The 16413-nt window shown below is 33.0% G+C and overlaps 2 protein-coding genes across 2 annotated transcripts; one reads left to right on the forward strand and one right to left on the reverse strand.

Annotated features, from left to right (window-relative positions):
• Positions 1-2629: 2629 nt before the first annotated feature.
• LOC122605045 (protein INVOLVED IN DE NOVO 2) lies at positions 2630-6166 on the forward strand. The gene is made up of 7 exons (XM_043777915.1): positions 2630-2770; positions 3563-4496; positions 4580-4761; positions 4869-4958; positions 5049-5333; positions 5422-5631; positions 5716-6166. Exons 2-7 carry the CDS (start codon positions 3581-3583, stop codon positions 5947-5949), a joined length of 1917 nt encoding a protein of 638 aa, XP_043633850.1. The 5' UTR covers positions 2630-2770; positions 3563-3580; the 3' UTR covers positions 5950-6166.
• Positions 6167-7054: 888 nt separating this feature from the next.
• On the reverse strand, positions 7055-9000 carry LOC122602547 (expansin-A4). Its single transcript, XM_043775153.1, has 3 exons — positions 8785-9000; positions 8383-8701; positions 7055-7743 (listed from the first exon to the last, which is right to left on the reverse strand). The coding sequence occupies exons 1-3, from the start codon at positions 8954-8956 to the stop codon at positions 7434-7436; spliced, it is 801 nt and encodes a 266-aa protein (XP_043631088.1). The 5' UTR covers positions 8957-9000; the 3' UTR covers positions 7055-7433.
• Positions 9001-16413: the final 7413 nt, after the last annotated feature.

Here is a 16413-nt window from a genome sequence, read left to right on the forward strand (position 1 = left end):
CACGCAGAACGCAGAACATCACTTTTTATATATTTTTATTTATCTATATAAATTATATTATATACTTTTATTAAAAACCTTTTACTCAATAATAAAAGTTACATGTAATAAAACTAAAATATGCATTAATTTTTTTTCACAATAAATATAAAACGAATGCTAATATTTTTGTAAATATGATTGCCTAACACACTTATATATGAATTTATTTTGCTTAAATTACTACTAAGTGACTGATTTTTCTTTTTACAACTTCTTTTATTCAGCTAATTATTATAGTATTATTATTGTATCTTTTTATTATTATACGCACATATACATATTGAATGTTATTAATAAAAATTCTTGGTCTTCTCCACTTGTTCTACTACCTTATCTTCTCCAAAGAACAGCCGACCATCACAATTTTTTTAGTCAAACAATTTCTTCAAATTATAACTTGCAACTCCTAAACAATTTTGCTTCAAATAAAACCCACCTCTTTCATCTTTTTCTTTTGGTGGACACAACAATACACGAACATCATCATCATCGGAAAACAATTAATCATCACGACCACCGGCGGATGTATACACATTGGTTAGTTTCATTCTAATATACACAGAGGTATATATATTAATATTATATTATATATACACACGTAAAAGTATTGTAAACCAAAAACAAAGACAAAAAGGGAGAAAGAGAAAGTAACGCCGAGCATCGGCTTTCAGATGTCGGACCACGAATCAAGGGTCGGCGCCGAAAGGGGCGGAATGGTGGCTGGTTCTTTGCCTACATGCCACATCACGTTCGGGTTCGGGGTCGGGGTAAACCCTCCCATACCTGATGCTCTTATGGTCCACATATTCCATGCATCTTAATGTATCATAGTGTGTCATATAATTAAACTGTTATGTTATTAAATTTTGTTTAACAAATATTACATTATAATATACCTTAGTTTTTCTAATGATTAAGTTATTTGTAAGTATGAGGGGACATGATTTACCCCTATTAATCGTCATGCATTTGGGCGGATTAGTAAGGAGTTTTTCCCCCATCAAGTATTTGAAATAAACATTTCTACTTCGAGAAGTTCTCTAGTGTGGACCCGGTTAAGACAACGTAACTAGACCTCCCACTATCGAATTGCGACACGAAGTTTTCAGCGAAATTCACCTTTAAAAAATAAAAATAAAAATAATAAAATACCAACCATCATAATATTGATTGATATGTCATATATGAGTAACTTGAGACCTTGAATTCAAATTTTGTTGTGAGCATAATATTTTCATGGAAAAGAATATTTACATTTTTTTTAAAAAAAATTGAAGTTAGGTATATAAAAATGCATTACCATTTATAAAAACAAGAATATTTGCAAGAATAGTATTATGAGGGGTGTTCACGGTCCTAGAACCGGACCGAACCGAAAACCGAAGAGGCGAAAATGTGGAGCCAAGGACCGGACCGTTTACTTCGGTCTGGTTCATGCTCGGGTCTTTACTCGGTTTACGGGTTGAAAGATTGGACCGAGGACCAAATTTTGGACCCTAACTTTTGTATCATGTATGTTTAATTTGAGACTTTCATTTTATATTTTTGCATTAATATTCATTAATGCAAACAACTACATATCAATCTGTTGAGTTTCACCTTTTTTGTATTTACTTTAACCGATTCATTCATCCATTGTGTTGTATTGTTATTCGATTATTGTGTGATGCTAGTATATTACCGTGTATTGTCATTGTCTATTTTCCTTTTTGGCAATTAATCCATATCACACGATGCATAACGACATACACATACACATGACTGTAAAATATCAAACTAAACTTGTAAGTTAGTAAATCACGTATAAGTTAGTCTACTAGGATTACTTGGAGAAAAAAGTTATATAAGTTAGTAAATTATGTATATGATGGTTACATCTGCTAAAAAAAAAGAAGAAAAGAACGTGTATATTTTAAGGGGAAATAATCGGTACAGCAGCAGTACTGTACTGCTATGTCACAATCATCTTCTCCACGTGATCAAAATGGATTAAGAAACCTCCTCCCCCCTGAATTTTCCTTATGCAGTTCCGAAAATGGGAACTACCAGCAGTACAAATACTATCCCCATATTTTAAATTTGTATGCTAACTAATGCTAAATAAAAGGAATACATATATAAAAGGAAATCAGAATCAAACGTACACTTAAATTTGTAACATTATTGACGGGTCGGTCCTAAACACGGGTTTTGTCGGATTAAACATGGACCGGACCGATAACCGATTTGCTTGAATTCATAGGACCGTGGATCGGACCGGGATCCTCGGTTCAGTTCGGTTTCGAGCCAAATTCGGTCTGATTTCTCGGTTTTTTCGGTTTGGACCGTAATATGAACACCCTACTATTATCAGTGATCTTACCAACTGAGGTAAAAATTATAAAAAAAGAAGAAAAAGGGAATAACTGAATAAGGTAAAGAGAAAACATGGGACATAAAGTAAGTTTTATTTTATTTTTAAAACGGATAAAGTGAGTAAAGTACTTGATAGTTATTTCACACTTGGGTTATTTTGTTTTCTGGTATGTTGTTATGTTTGGCAACAACAACAATGTGTTATGCGTTTGTTCTTGGTCAACCAAAGTCATAAATCCCACTCCCTCCCTCCCTCTCTCACTTTTTCTTCATGTTCCCAAAAATTAAAAAGCCCTAATTTTCATTCATCATTCATTTATTCTTTCAACTAAATCCTTAATTGGCAGCAATTGATTAGTTCAATATATTCCAGGTTCCTCGTCTGTTATTTGATTACTATTTTTCGTTCTGTATTTTGCAGATTGTATCATATTTGCGTTATTTGTTGCTTGTCAAATGTATGTTTCGTTATGGATTCTCCAGTATTTTGCATCTTTGTAAAATTGATAGTATTAATTAATCTATATATATATATATTATAGGGGTAAAAAATTATTTTGTGTTAAAAGGTTAGATTAGAACTGAAAGAAAAAATTGTTGTGATGTTGGTGAACAAATGACGAAAATAAAATAAATTTGTTGTCTTGGTTGGAGTTAAAACTTTCACACCTAGACACAAAATTTAGCTTTTGTGATGAAGACATTGTCACATTTGAGATGATTTAAAACAAGGAATCGAGTTTTTGGTGCTATGAATTCTGTGTAAAGGAGTGTTTGGGATTGCTTTTTTTTTTTTAAAGCTGATAAGCAATGACAATACACTCTCTGTGAAACTGCTTATCTGAAATAAGGTGGCTTTAGCAGAAACGGACTTATATAGTTATATATAAGCAATCCCAAACACCCCCGAATTATACTAGAAAGCCGTCTTTGTTTTATTGCTTCCAATATATTATGGATTGTAGATAATGTACTTGTAGAGGGAATATGTGGACTGTTGCAGCTATGTTGTGGACGTTAACGCTGTCTTGTAATGCCTACATTCGTTTTTATGTTACAAAGCATGGATCTTTTGCTGGTGTTACTTGTTTGCGTTTATTAATATATATTAAAAAAGACTATTTAAACATATCACAATCTTATTGGTTTTTTTGCTGATTGTTAGCGTTCTTTGTTGAACGAAATGGATGATTATATGGATCAAAGTTCTGGAGGTGAATCCGATGGAAATGATTCTGAAGTTGAGGAATATGTGGATCAATCGTATGAAGAGTTACAAAGTGGAAAACACCAGGTCAAGTTATCTGAAGAAGCTTTCACTTGCCCGTACTGTCGTAACAAGAAAAAACGTGAATATCAGTATAAGGAGCTACTGCAACATGCAACAATGGTGGGGAAAAGTGATTCACAAAAGAGGAATGCGAGAGACAAGGCGGATCATCTTGCATTAGTTAAGTTTCTTGAAAAAGATGTAGTTGGGACTGCGGGACCGTCAAAACCTAAAGAGGATGTTGATTGTCTTGCAGACCATGATGGTGACGAGATGTTTGTATGGCCGTGGAAGGGAATTGTTGTTAACCTTCCTGTTGAAATGAAAGATGGTCGTAATGTTGGAAAAAGTGGCTCAAATATGAGGGACCTTCTAACCATGAGAGGTTTTAACCCCACAAGGGTGGTTCCTTTGTGGAATTTCCGTGGTCATTCTGGATGTGCTGTAGTTGAATTCAATAAAGGCTGGGATGGTTTCAATAATGCCATGTCATTCGAAAAGGCTTATGAGGCCGATCATCGTGGTAAAAGAGATTGGAAAGTTAACAATGATCCTAACTTTATTTATGGCTGGGTTGCTCGTGCTGAAGAATACAATGCTACTAATTTAATCGGAGAACATCTTCGCAAGATTGGAGATTTAAGGACCGTTTCAGATATTATGGCTGAAGAAGATCGCAAGGCCAGTAAACTTGTGACAAATTTGACTGGTGTTATTGAAGTGAAGAAGAGACACTTAGAAGAGATGAAAAGCAAATTTGCTGAAACGGAAAGTTCTATGAGCAAATTGATTGAAGAAAAAGATCTCCTTCATCAATCTTATAATGATGGTTCTTGCTGTTCTTTCTGTTCTGCTACTTATTTCTAAACACTTGTTATAACCATCAATTACTAATTTGCTTCTGTTGATCAGAGATAAGAAAAATCCAGATGAGTGCACGAGAGCATTTCCAAAGGATTTTTAATGATCATGAGAAGATTAAACAGCAGCTGGAAAGCCAAAAGAAAGAACTCGAGCTCCGGGGTAGTGAGCTGGAAAAACGTGAAGTAGTAAATGAAAATCAAAGAAAAAGATTAGCTGAAGAGATTGAAGAGGTCTTGTTTTTTGTCTACGGTTCTTTTTTCTTTTTTTTGAACCTTTAACTTCTTATCTGTTCTTCGCATTTTATACCACTCCACTAAATTTTTTTCACTTCTGCCAGAATGCTATTCAAAATAGTTTGCTTGAGAAGGCGTCTGATGAACAAAGAAAAGCTGATGAAAGCGTGATGAAGCTTGCTGAAGAGCAGAAGGTTTGTTTGATATAAAAAGTTACAACATCTTGTTAAACATCATTTTCTTTTTAAGATCGTGTTTTATGAATTTGTGACTATCAATCGCAGAGGAAAAAAGAGGAACTCCATAAAAAGATCATTATGCTTGAGAAACAACTGGATGCAAAGCAAGCAGTAGAGCTGGAAATAGAACGTTTGAAGGGGCAATTAAACGTTATGAAACATATTGGAGATGATGACATGGAGGTCCTGAAGAAGGTGGAGGTCATACACAAAAATTTAAGGGAGAAAGAGGAAGAGCTTGATGATTTGGAAAGCTTGAACCAGACTCTTGTTGTCCAGGAACGCAAAAGCAACGATGAGCTGCAGGATGCTCGTAAAGAGTTAATCGAAGTAAGTGCACCATATATAGATGTCAAAATAGATTGTTCATTCATTCTTATTCTGTGGGGATGACAAAGTTTCTGCATCTTCCGTATAGGGCTTGAAGGAGCTATCAAAAAGTTCACATATTGGTGTGAAGAGGATGGGAGAGCTTGAGAATAAACCATTCCTTGATGCCATGAAGAGAAAGTATGGTGACATGGATGCAGAAGACCGTGCTTCAGAATTGTGCTCATTGTGGGAAGAGTACCTCCGAGATCCCAACTGGCATCCTTTTAAAGTCGTAAATGTCAACGGGATATCTCAGGTTTGCGCGTAATAAATTTGTCAACAGTGCTACTACATGTAAGGAATAAAAAGACTAAATACTAATCTGGTATTGTTGGCTCAGAGAATCATCGATGAAAATGACGATAAACTAAAAGGCCTGAAGAGAGAATTAGGTGAAGACGTATATAAAGCTGTGGCAACTGCTTTGACAGAGATTAACGACTACAATCCTAGTGGAGCATATATCACAACTGAGCTTTGGAATTTCACTGAAGGAAGGAAAGCTACTTTGCAGGAAGGAGTTTCGTATCTTCTCAACATGTGGGATGTTCACAAACGCAGAAGACTCGAGTGACCGGTTGAGTGTTTCTTAGGACTGTATTGCATTCATAAATTGTTGTTAGTGTTGTATGTTTGCTACAAAGATGGCATTCAGATTACTAGCAGGTTATTTTAGGACTTAATCATAAGACTCTCCAACAAAGTGTCTGTCATCCAAGACTATATATGATCTGGTAATAATTTGTTGGTGGTTAAATTTATTTGGTTAATGGATTTTAACTTTTCATGTCTGACTAAGTTTTTAGCAAGAATTCAGAACTGTGGTAATTCGTTCAAAAGGTCAAGCTGTATAGACTGAAGGATTTAGTGTTTGTTAGAACTAAGAGTTGGTTTTGCTATAGTATTAGCCTCAAGTAAAGATAAGCCTAAACATAGGAGTAATAGTACTTGGAACAAAGTCATGTTTGCGTCTGATGTCAACGCCTAATTTTCTATCCTTAGTCCTTCATTGTTTAATTGGTTTTCACTAGAATGGGATTAATCGACATGTTTGTATAATTTGGATTGCTACCTAAGATTTACATCAAAACAATTGGACTTGTTGGAGATAACTAAACTCTTATAGATTGCCTAATTCGTGTTAATCACAAAAGGATTTGGTTGGTATACACATCTCGAGGAAGTAAAACAAATAAGATACGTATGAAAATTTGTAGATACGTTTTTACTTGCCTTTCTATTTTTATTTCAACAGCATTGTAAAAATAGATTGTTACCTTTAACCGGATATTGTTATAAAGAGTTTGTTATAAACTGTATTCTGATTAGGTTGTAGATTAAGGTCTTAAGATAAATAGTCCTTTATCATAATAATAAACTGTGTTATTTAGGATGTATACTAGATTGGTGCTATAGAAGACACAGTGTCTAGCATATGGTCTCCTCCGTTTTGAATATTTTAATGATCGAAAGATAATATTTACAGAACAAACTTTAGTCGTGCAAACCTTTAAAGTTGAACCGGCCCTACCTTGAGCCTAGGCAATTAAGCATCGTATTCCCTTTTGTTGCAAGTTTTATTACATTTGTACTGTAAGAAGCTATCTCCGTTTTATCTTATCACAATGTCAAGTCAAATAAAATGCCACCATTGTTTAAACATAAGGAATAGAATAAAATTAACGAAAACAAATAGAATATTGGATTCGTATAAGATAATATTAAAATAAAATGAAAGATATAGAAAGCCGCGGGCCGTCATGAGTTGAGGCATGACTTTATAGCCACTTCAGCTCTCATTACAAAGCATTTCTATTATATAATGTCAAAGATAACCCCTAAAACAAACCTCCTTGTCACACTCCCCTAAAACTTTGTTCCTATTTATTTAAATATAAATATTAAAAATAAAATCACACTCGGGACACAAAACTTTATTATAAGTTTGGTGCAATGACTACTACTTATATCAAAACTTTAAAACATTCGTATTTTTAAATCGACTCGTGTTTCAACTTGTGATCCGACTTGCCTAAGTAACTCATTTGACACTAGTAACTAAACTCGGAAATTTTTGCCAACAAAGGTTTGTCCAAACTTCCAACCAGCTGGTACAATGTTCCAAGAGGTGGAAGTGCGACGATCACTACCAGTGACCCTAAACGAGAGTGACTGACCAACAAGCACTGCATTTGATTGCCAGTTTTGACCCCAGTTGCGACTAAGGCTCATCCATCCGGTCCTTGAACCTTTAACCCATACTCGGGTTATATCTCCTGCTCCGGCAACATTTGTGATCAAAACCAAGTTAAAGTAACGGAATCCATTTATGGTGAATCTTATCCCTCCTTTCTTTCGGCATGGCACCCTATGTCAATAAAAACTTAGTATGAGTAATTTAATAGTGGGGGTAAATATATTATAAGTGAACAGTTGCATTAGTAAAACCGTACAAGTACAAGCACGATATCAAGGGGATGGTCAGGTCCCACTACTCCGGCTTTTCAGATGGAAAAGTCAAAATGTTAGGAGATCTAAAGTAAATTGGGTCAATAATCACTAAAGATAAACTATTTAACTTACGTAATTCTTTATTAAACGCCGCAATTTCTTTCCATTTTATATAAATATATTGAAAAATATAAAGGACTTTTTATTTACGTGCATAATTAAGACATTTCACAATAAAAACATACCTTAAGTATCTATATACCTTCTTGTAAAATACAAGTATCGTATACTAAGGTATTTTTAGAAGGATTATATATACATAACATAAATTTTTTTGTAAATACACTATATAGTATGTTGTATACATATAGTTTTTTTTGTCATATTACAAATTTTCGTTATAGTTAAAGGTAGGAGTGCTCATGGGTTCAAACCCAAAACAATCCGGTTGTGGTCCAGCCCGGCCCGAATATTAAACAGTTAACAGTTTATTATGTGGTCCCACAATTAAATCCAAAAACAAAAATAATTAAATGATGGAGGTCTAATTAAGTACCGGCGGTAAGAGACAGGGACTATGCCAGCACGGTATTGAGCAATCTTGAGGAACATAGGCATAGCAAGATCGAAATGGGTCCGAGGGGGGTTACACCATCCACCATTATCACTAGGTTGAGCGAAATTAGGCGGACAGAAGTTGGTAGCAGTGATGAAAATGGAAGGGCTGCCCGGATGGCACCACTGAGGGTCATTCACACATTTTAGCTCAAAACACGAACCACAGCTCAAGCCGCTGTTGAAAAGAGCGGTACTCAAAGCAGCCGTGTTTACGCCATACCCTTGGCTGTATAAATTGCCATAACCACATGCCCCACCTATACATATACATTAATATATACTCGATCTCATGTATCAACATATATAAAATAAAAATGTGAGTTAATTAATAATTAATTACCCATGGTGCCAGAGGCGTCATTGCCACCGTAAAAGGTTGCGTGGGCGCTTTCCCATTGTCCTCCAGTGTAAACTCCTGGGATACGAGCGTCGACGACGAATATTGTTAAAAATGTGGAAAGGATTATTATTTGGACATGACACGCTAGTACATTTTTCAAGGATGAGTCCATTTTTCACACACGTATTACAGGGTGGGGAAGTTAAGTTTGAGAAGTTGAGTTTGAAAGTGTGAAGAGAATGAAATCTTGAACCGCTACTTATAGTGGACGATGTGGAGAGAGAAAGATCAGAAAATTAAAGGAGGGTACATACGATTTAGGAACACTTATCTCTCAAATATCTCGGTTTTGTACGTCGAATTGGAGTTTCATACTTTCATCCACGTCAGGATGGTAAATGTAGTCAGTCAGACACTTTGTTTTCTTAAGAGACTTCTTAGATAAATAATTAAAACAACATTTCTAGACCTGATCATATGATAATCATTTTCTATGACTTTTTGTGTGTTATAGTTTAATTTGATATTTGTTTGTTTTCTTGAAATTGATGTCTTACTAAGTCCCGTTTATTTGGAACTTAATAAACTTAATTAATAAAAAAAAATATTTTACCCGTTAAATTAATCAAAATTGTTTGTTTTGATTTAATAAATAAAAACAACTATATTGAATTAATATGTACAAACATTAATTATTTAATTATTCAGTAGTCATTTAATGATTAAAAAGACTGATTGACCGTAAGAGACTGTAACGATTATGGAAAAATTAGTTTCAAAGAAAATTTCAAAAACTATTTAACAAGTATATAAAATAATTTCTGATGTAATCTATACCTACATATAAAAGAAATAGCTAATTTTATTTATGGTAACGTTGAAAGAGACTCTATGTAATATTACTAAAATACCCTTTATTCTTTCTCTAAATCATTTTCTTCTTTTTTCACTAATTTAATTATTTACATTAATATACCTAAAATACCCTTAATAAAATATACTCACTCCGTCCCATTTTAATTGTCCAATTTTGAATGGTCAAGTCTTTTTCTTCCGACTTTGACCATAAATAATTTTTTGTTTGTTATATATTAGTTGATAAAAGTTATATCAATGAAAAGTCCATGTAAAACTCAATCAATTCATATATGTTATATCAAGTATTATATAACACAAACAAAAATATTTACGGTCAAAGTTGAAGAAAAAGACTCCAAAAGTCAAAATAGGATACTTAATATGAGACAGAGGGAGTATTACACCCATGGGCAGTACTAAAGGGGGGGGGGGGGAAGCCACCCCTCCAAATTTAAATTTTGTCATATATTTTTAAATTTTTCATAAAATTTTAAATTTTTTTTATAGGTTTTTAACATTTTGCCCTTTTTAGATTTATTTTTCATAAGTTTTTTAAGTTTGCCCCCTTTGGAATTTTTTCCTGGTACCGCCTCTGATTACACCACCAATCCCCAACTCTTAAAATAATTACACTAACCATTATATTAATTACATTTATATCAATAGTCTACATTGCTCATCGTCACCACTATCAATCGCCACCATTACCGCCACCAGTCATTACCACATTGCCGTCACCACTGTCACATTTATGCGGACATCATGCTAGTATAAATCAATAGAGAAACTGAAATTTGACTACCACAGTACCACTTAATGATAACTAACGACGAAATTGCGAATTCACATTGACCTATATGCCTTTCAAAATAATCTAGATAGGAAGTATTCACATCTAACCGGAACCTTTTTTGTCTCTTCACTCTTTGAGTCTTTAAAAAATATATAGATCATGCTTTAATAACAAATAAAATAAGAAAAAATGGACAATTAAATTAGAATATACAGAACGTTTATAGATAAAATACTCACGATACATTAGTTCTGTATTAGGAAGTTAAATATTTACCTAATTTACCCTCCACTTTTTTTAATGTGATTGGAGAAGAATAAGTAGGTGTGGTTTGGATTCCTTAATTAGAGCCACTACTGGCGGTGGGGGAATTTTCTACTGATTGATTGATTGACCACATAACAATTAGTCATCTTGTCAAACAATCCCCCAATTGTACTTTCCGTACTTTGTCGAAAATAACACCCAAGTTTTGAAGGTTACGAATCCCGCCACTAAAGTTGATTTAAGAGAAAGTTTCATTACATCACCATGTGGTTTGTCATAATATCAATTTTTTCCCTCGTACTTTTTTTTATTATTACATCACCCTAAAATGACTTTTTGTATCAATACATCACCCTCCGTCCATACGCCGTTTGTCTCCCTCCGTTACCCCCCTCACGTGAATACTACGTGAGGGTATTTTCGTATTTTGCCACCCATAACACCCATTTGTTCCATCCATTTCAAACTTATAGATCAAAGTTCACCCATCCTTAAAAATCATCATTTTTTCCATCTTTTCCAGATCTAAAGTTTCAACAAACATTTATCCATGTATTCAACTTTCACCCTTTTCAAATCTAGATGTATGAATATATATAATTCTTCATGAACCTATCTAAAACTTAAAAAACATACAAATCCCAGATGACTTTATTAAATATATACAAATGAAATCAAATATATACAAAAATAAGTATCAAAGTTTATTCCAGATCTAGATGGTTTTTCAACCGTTTTTATAACAAATTCAACTCGACTCATATTCATAATAATGAATCCATTAACAAACCTGTACAATGGTAATCTCCCAATTCGTTTTCCTGTTAATCCCCAAGTCCAATTTGTTTCTGCTGTTGTCACATATGTTCCTGTAGATCCGTATACAGCTGCTCAACTCATTTGTTTATCTGGATCCACCATCACCTCCACCGTATCTACCATCACGGCGGCCACCTCCATATCCTCCTTCACGACGGTCTCCTCCGTAACCACCACCACCTCCACCGTATCCACCTTCGACGACCACCCCCGTATCCACCACCACCATATCTACCACCACCGCCTTCACGATGATATAACTATATTAACAAATCATCAGATCATCAAGCTCTGTTGCCATCACTCAATTACAATAGCTCATAAATATATATATATATATATATATATAGTTGTATCTATGTTTATTAAGTGGGTTGGTGGGATTGAAGAGGAAGTGGTGTGATGGTGGAGATATGGGCGGCGGTGGTGGTTGGATTAGAGAGTTGGAGAGGTGGGTGTGGGTTTATTAAGTCTGGGGGATTTTGGTTAAAAAATGGGGAATAATGATGTTGGTCAAATAAGTGATTCTAATATTGTTAAACATTGTTAAATAAAAGTGATAAGGTTGAGGTGATAAATCAGGGGGGAAGGGTGGTGGTGATAAGGTGTTTATGAAATTTTTATTGTTATTGTGTGTTTAGATCTAGAGAAGGAGATGAGTTTTGATTTGAAAAAGAGAATGAGAAAGAAGGAGAAAGTGTTTAGTGGCAAAATACGAAAATACCCTCACGTGGTATGCACGTGAGGGGGGTAACGGAGGGAGACAAACGGCGTATGGAGGGAGGGTGATGTATTAATACAAAAAGTCATTTTAGGGTGATGTAATAATAATAAAAAAAAGTACGAGGGCGAAAATTGATAAAATGGCAAACTACATGGTGATGTAATGAAATTTTCTCTTGATTTAACTATAGACTTCAAATTGTTCCGTTTTTAATATTTAAATTAAAATTAAGAGTCATGAATTAAATTTAAATTTTAAAATTTTATTTTTGATTTTGATATAATAGTTAAAGTTGTTTCAGTTTTTTTTGAACAACAATTAGAAATTTTATTAAATAAAAGCTAGTATAAATTAAAGCACAATCTGACAAACAAACAATGAAAAAAAAGAACATACTAAGTTGTTTCAGTTTTATCTATAAATTTTACTTATAAAGTTGAATAATTTTAAAAGATTCTAATCAATTTTTAGAAAAAGTTATGTTAATTAAACATCAAGTTTAAAAAAAAAGGTTTGTTGAGTCGGCTTGCCAATTTATGTTTTTATAGAAAATTTTATGAGATCACAACCCCTAGTTTCCGTCCATATTTGACATGTTAATGAGTCAATACCATTAGGTAGGGATGTATACGGGTCGAAATCCGGCCCGACCCGTGACCCGCGAGAGCATGAAAACGTGACCCGTGACCTGGCCCGTGAAGGTTCGGGTCAGGTTCGGTCGTGTCACGAGCGGGCCGCGGGTTTCCTTTACAATTTTTCGGTTTTTGCCTTCACCCGACCCGGCCAGCCTGACCCGTCCAACCCGTGACCCGGCCCGTTAAGACTTCGGACGGGTCGGTTCGGGCCGGTTTCGGTCGGAGCGGATCAACGGGTCTTTTGCTCATCCCTACCATTAGGTATAATTTATCATGCACTAATTCTTTATTTTATCCACGGACGTTAATAAGAAATTTTTATATATATGTAAAAGTTTAAAATTAAATAAAAGATTGATCTTAAACTAATGGTAACATCAAGGATGTTTAAATGATTAGTGGTTGGTTAATGCTTAACACGCAGTTGATATGGTGCTAACAAAAAATAATTATTGATGAATAAGGTAATATGTAGGCTCTTATGAAAATTGTTATATTATAACAAAAATGTTATCTAACATCAACTTGAAAATAATATCAATAGTCAGAATCAACCATATATATTTTAGATTCTGAAAAACTATCCAAAATAACTTTCAATACATTAAAAATAATAGGAAAATGTTAAATGAAGCCTTTAGGGTTTCACTTAACATGCATAAAAATGTTGTACATATTTATATTAAATGTCGACTCCTTGATTTTTATGATAAATATACAACTAGTTAATGCATCTTAGCAAAACCCAAAATAATATTAGAAAAATCATAAACTCAATGAATTCGACTGGTTCAATAGATTGTTATCTTCAACTTAAAAAAAAAAAAAAAATTTTTTTTATCTTGTCATTTAATTGTCCATCAGTAATTAACAAATCACTTTAAACTCGTTTTTATAACATTGCCTTATGCCCCTATATATCCCACTAAAACATTTACATCCAAATACTTGCTGAAAATGTTGGGTATCACATAAATTAACAAATTATATTAAGTTTAATCAATACATGATTTTTGAATTTTATAGGGGAAAAAAAAGAAAGAATGAATAAAGGTATGGAAAAAGGACGACAGGTTTGCCACTTTGCTTGATAATGAAGTTGTGCTAATAGTGGGTATAGTTAGCCCTTTACTTTTGCTTATTGGTAAGTTCAGTCCTTTAGTTAATATTCTTGCATTTGATTCTTATTTTATCGTTTCACTAGATCATCTTTTTATCTTGATTCGAATGACTAACTAGAACGATCATTGAATATATATCCTGGAACAAAAAGAAATATCTTAGCAGCATATTCTCAGTAAAGATAGATATATAAACCATATATATATATATATATGTATATGTATGACATATCAAATAATTACTTTTTAGAAAAACAATATTACGTCGTCCATAGCTTAAACATGCCAAAGCTTTCGTTAGTGAAAGTTGAAAAGGAATATAATTCCTGCTATAATATGCATCTATGTTTATTTATGCGTTGACAACTTTTGAAGAAAAATAGATAAACGTATGAGCATTTTATTACAAAGCTAGCTAGCTATTTCATTGTTTTAGTAACATTGTGTATATATGTATATATGTTCTAATTAAGACACTTATCGAAACAAGACATTGTCTAAACACTTGGCAACATTCGTGATGTTTAAACACACTTAAATGTGTGTTTGAAAACGCATTGTAGATGTGAAGATCGATCGAGCATATGAATTGAATGGATGGTGGCATATATGAAAGCCATAAATGGTGATGGTCAAAGAAATAAGGAATAAGTTCAACCAATTGATTTTTCCATAAATAGAACTTGTAAGAGACTACTCCTTTTTCATATATCTTGCATTCTAAGATTCAAATTAACTAATTTGTACCACCACTCATTTTTTCCAACCATATATACGTACATTATCTCTAAAGATCTCACTTTATCAACCATCTCTTTGCATATTATTTATGAAGCAAAATTTCCGTTTATTATGTGCTATTGATGATTAAATATAGTTTTTAATAGAACGTACTCATGTTTTCTTGTATTATACAAAAATTATATATTCAATCATTGGCATGTTAGATAAATGTCTCCAACCTGCGATGCAATGGGCCCGATACAAAATCATAGCAACGTTGTTTTAGTGTAGATATGCCATATAATCATGTTCTATTCAGAACACTAATTCAACTGAGTGGGAGTGTTGTCTTCAAAAAAAAATATATACAAATGAAAGTCATTAAATGTTTATGCATGCGATAATTATAATGAGCGCATATTGCAACAATATTATCATTATATGTCATTCAAGTTTTAGACTATTATTATAGTGTAATAACCGGGCATGTTAGCTAGCTAGGGTGAAAATAATGTAATAAAATTTATATATATATATATATATGTAAATTGTCTAGGGTGACAATCAAATAAGAACCAATTTAAAACGAGAACAAATGAAAACACTTAAAAACTAAATTTTGATGCATTAAAAGTCCATAAAACTGACATAGTGCATAACTAATTATCATTATTTAAGTGTTTAACAACACATGGTTCCGTCAAAATCGAAAAAAATCACGTTTTTTGTTGGATTCATCATTTTGATAATATGCATCCAAGATGAATGCACAAAACAAAAAACGTGATTTTTTCGATTTTGAAGGATCAATGTATTGTTAAACACTTAAATAATGATAATTAGTTATGCACTGTGTTAGTTTTATGGACTTTTAATGCATCAAAATGATGTTTTTAAGTGTTCTCACCGTTCTTATTTTAAAAGTGTTCTCACTCTAAGTCCATAAAACTAACACAGTGCATAACTAATTATCATTAATTAAGTATTTAACAACACATTCATCCGTCAAAATCGAAATAATCATGTTTTTTGTTTTGTACATCCATCTTGGATGCATATTCATCAAAATGATGCATCCATCAAAAAACGTGATTTTTTCGATTTTGATAAATCAATGTGTTGTTAAACACTTAAATAATGATAATTAGTTATGTACTATGTCAGTTTTATGGACTTTTAATGCATCAAAATGATGATTTTAAAATGTTCTTACCGTTCTTATTTTAAATCTGTTTTTATTTGATTGTCTCATATATATATATATATAATGAATTTGAAACTTATGATCATTTGACCTAAAATACTTTTTTATTGTCAATTTAATTAACATTCAAGTTAATTTATTCTTTACACTGAAATAATCCGTCTCCACACATCACGCGGATAAAATTAATTCTTTAGTTCAAATAACAAGCATGCACGGTTTTTATTTTGAATCAAATTACAATAACATATGTACGTACTAGTTTATTCTTTGAATGGATTACCACTTGCGCTATACTATACGGAGTATGCAAAGATAAAAAAGGGTCTTATTTGGTCAACCATTCATTGAAGTAGGGACCAAATAGCTAGATATTATGCCTTCTCAAATTTTGGCTAGTTTACGCAATCCCCACAAGAATGCCTTCACACAAAGTTTCTCAAACTTAAATTCTTGAATATATCTTGATCAAGCATTTTATCAAC

The sequence above is a fragment of the Erigeron canadensis genome, chromosome 6 (genome assembly GCF_010389155.1).
Source record: "Erigeron canadensis isolate Cc75 chromosome 6, C_canadensis_v1, whole genome shotgun sequence".
In the NCBI taxonomy this organism is placed as follows: domain Eukaryota; kingdom Viridiplantae; phylum Streptophyta; class Magnoliopsida; order Asterales; family Asteraceae; genus Erigeron; species Erigeron canadensis.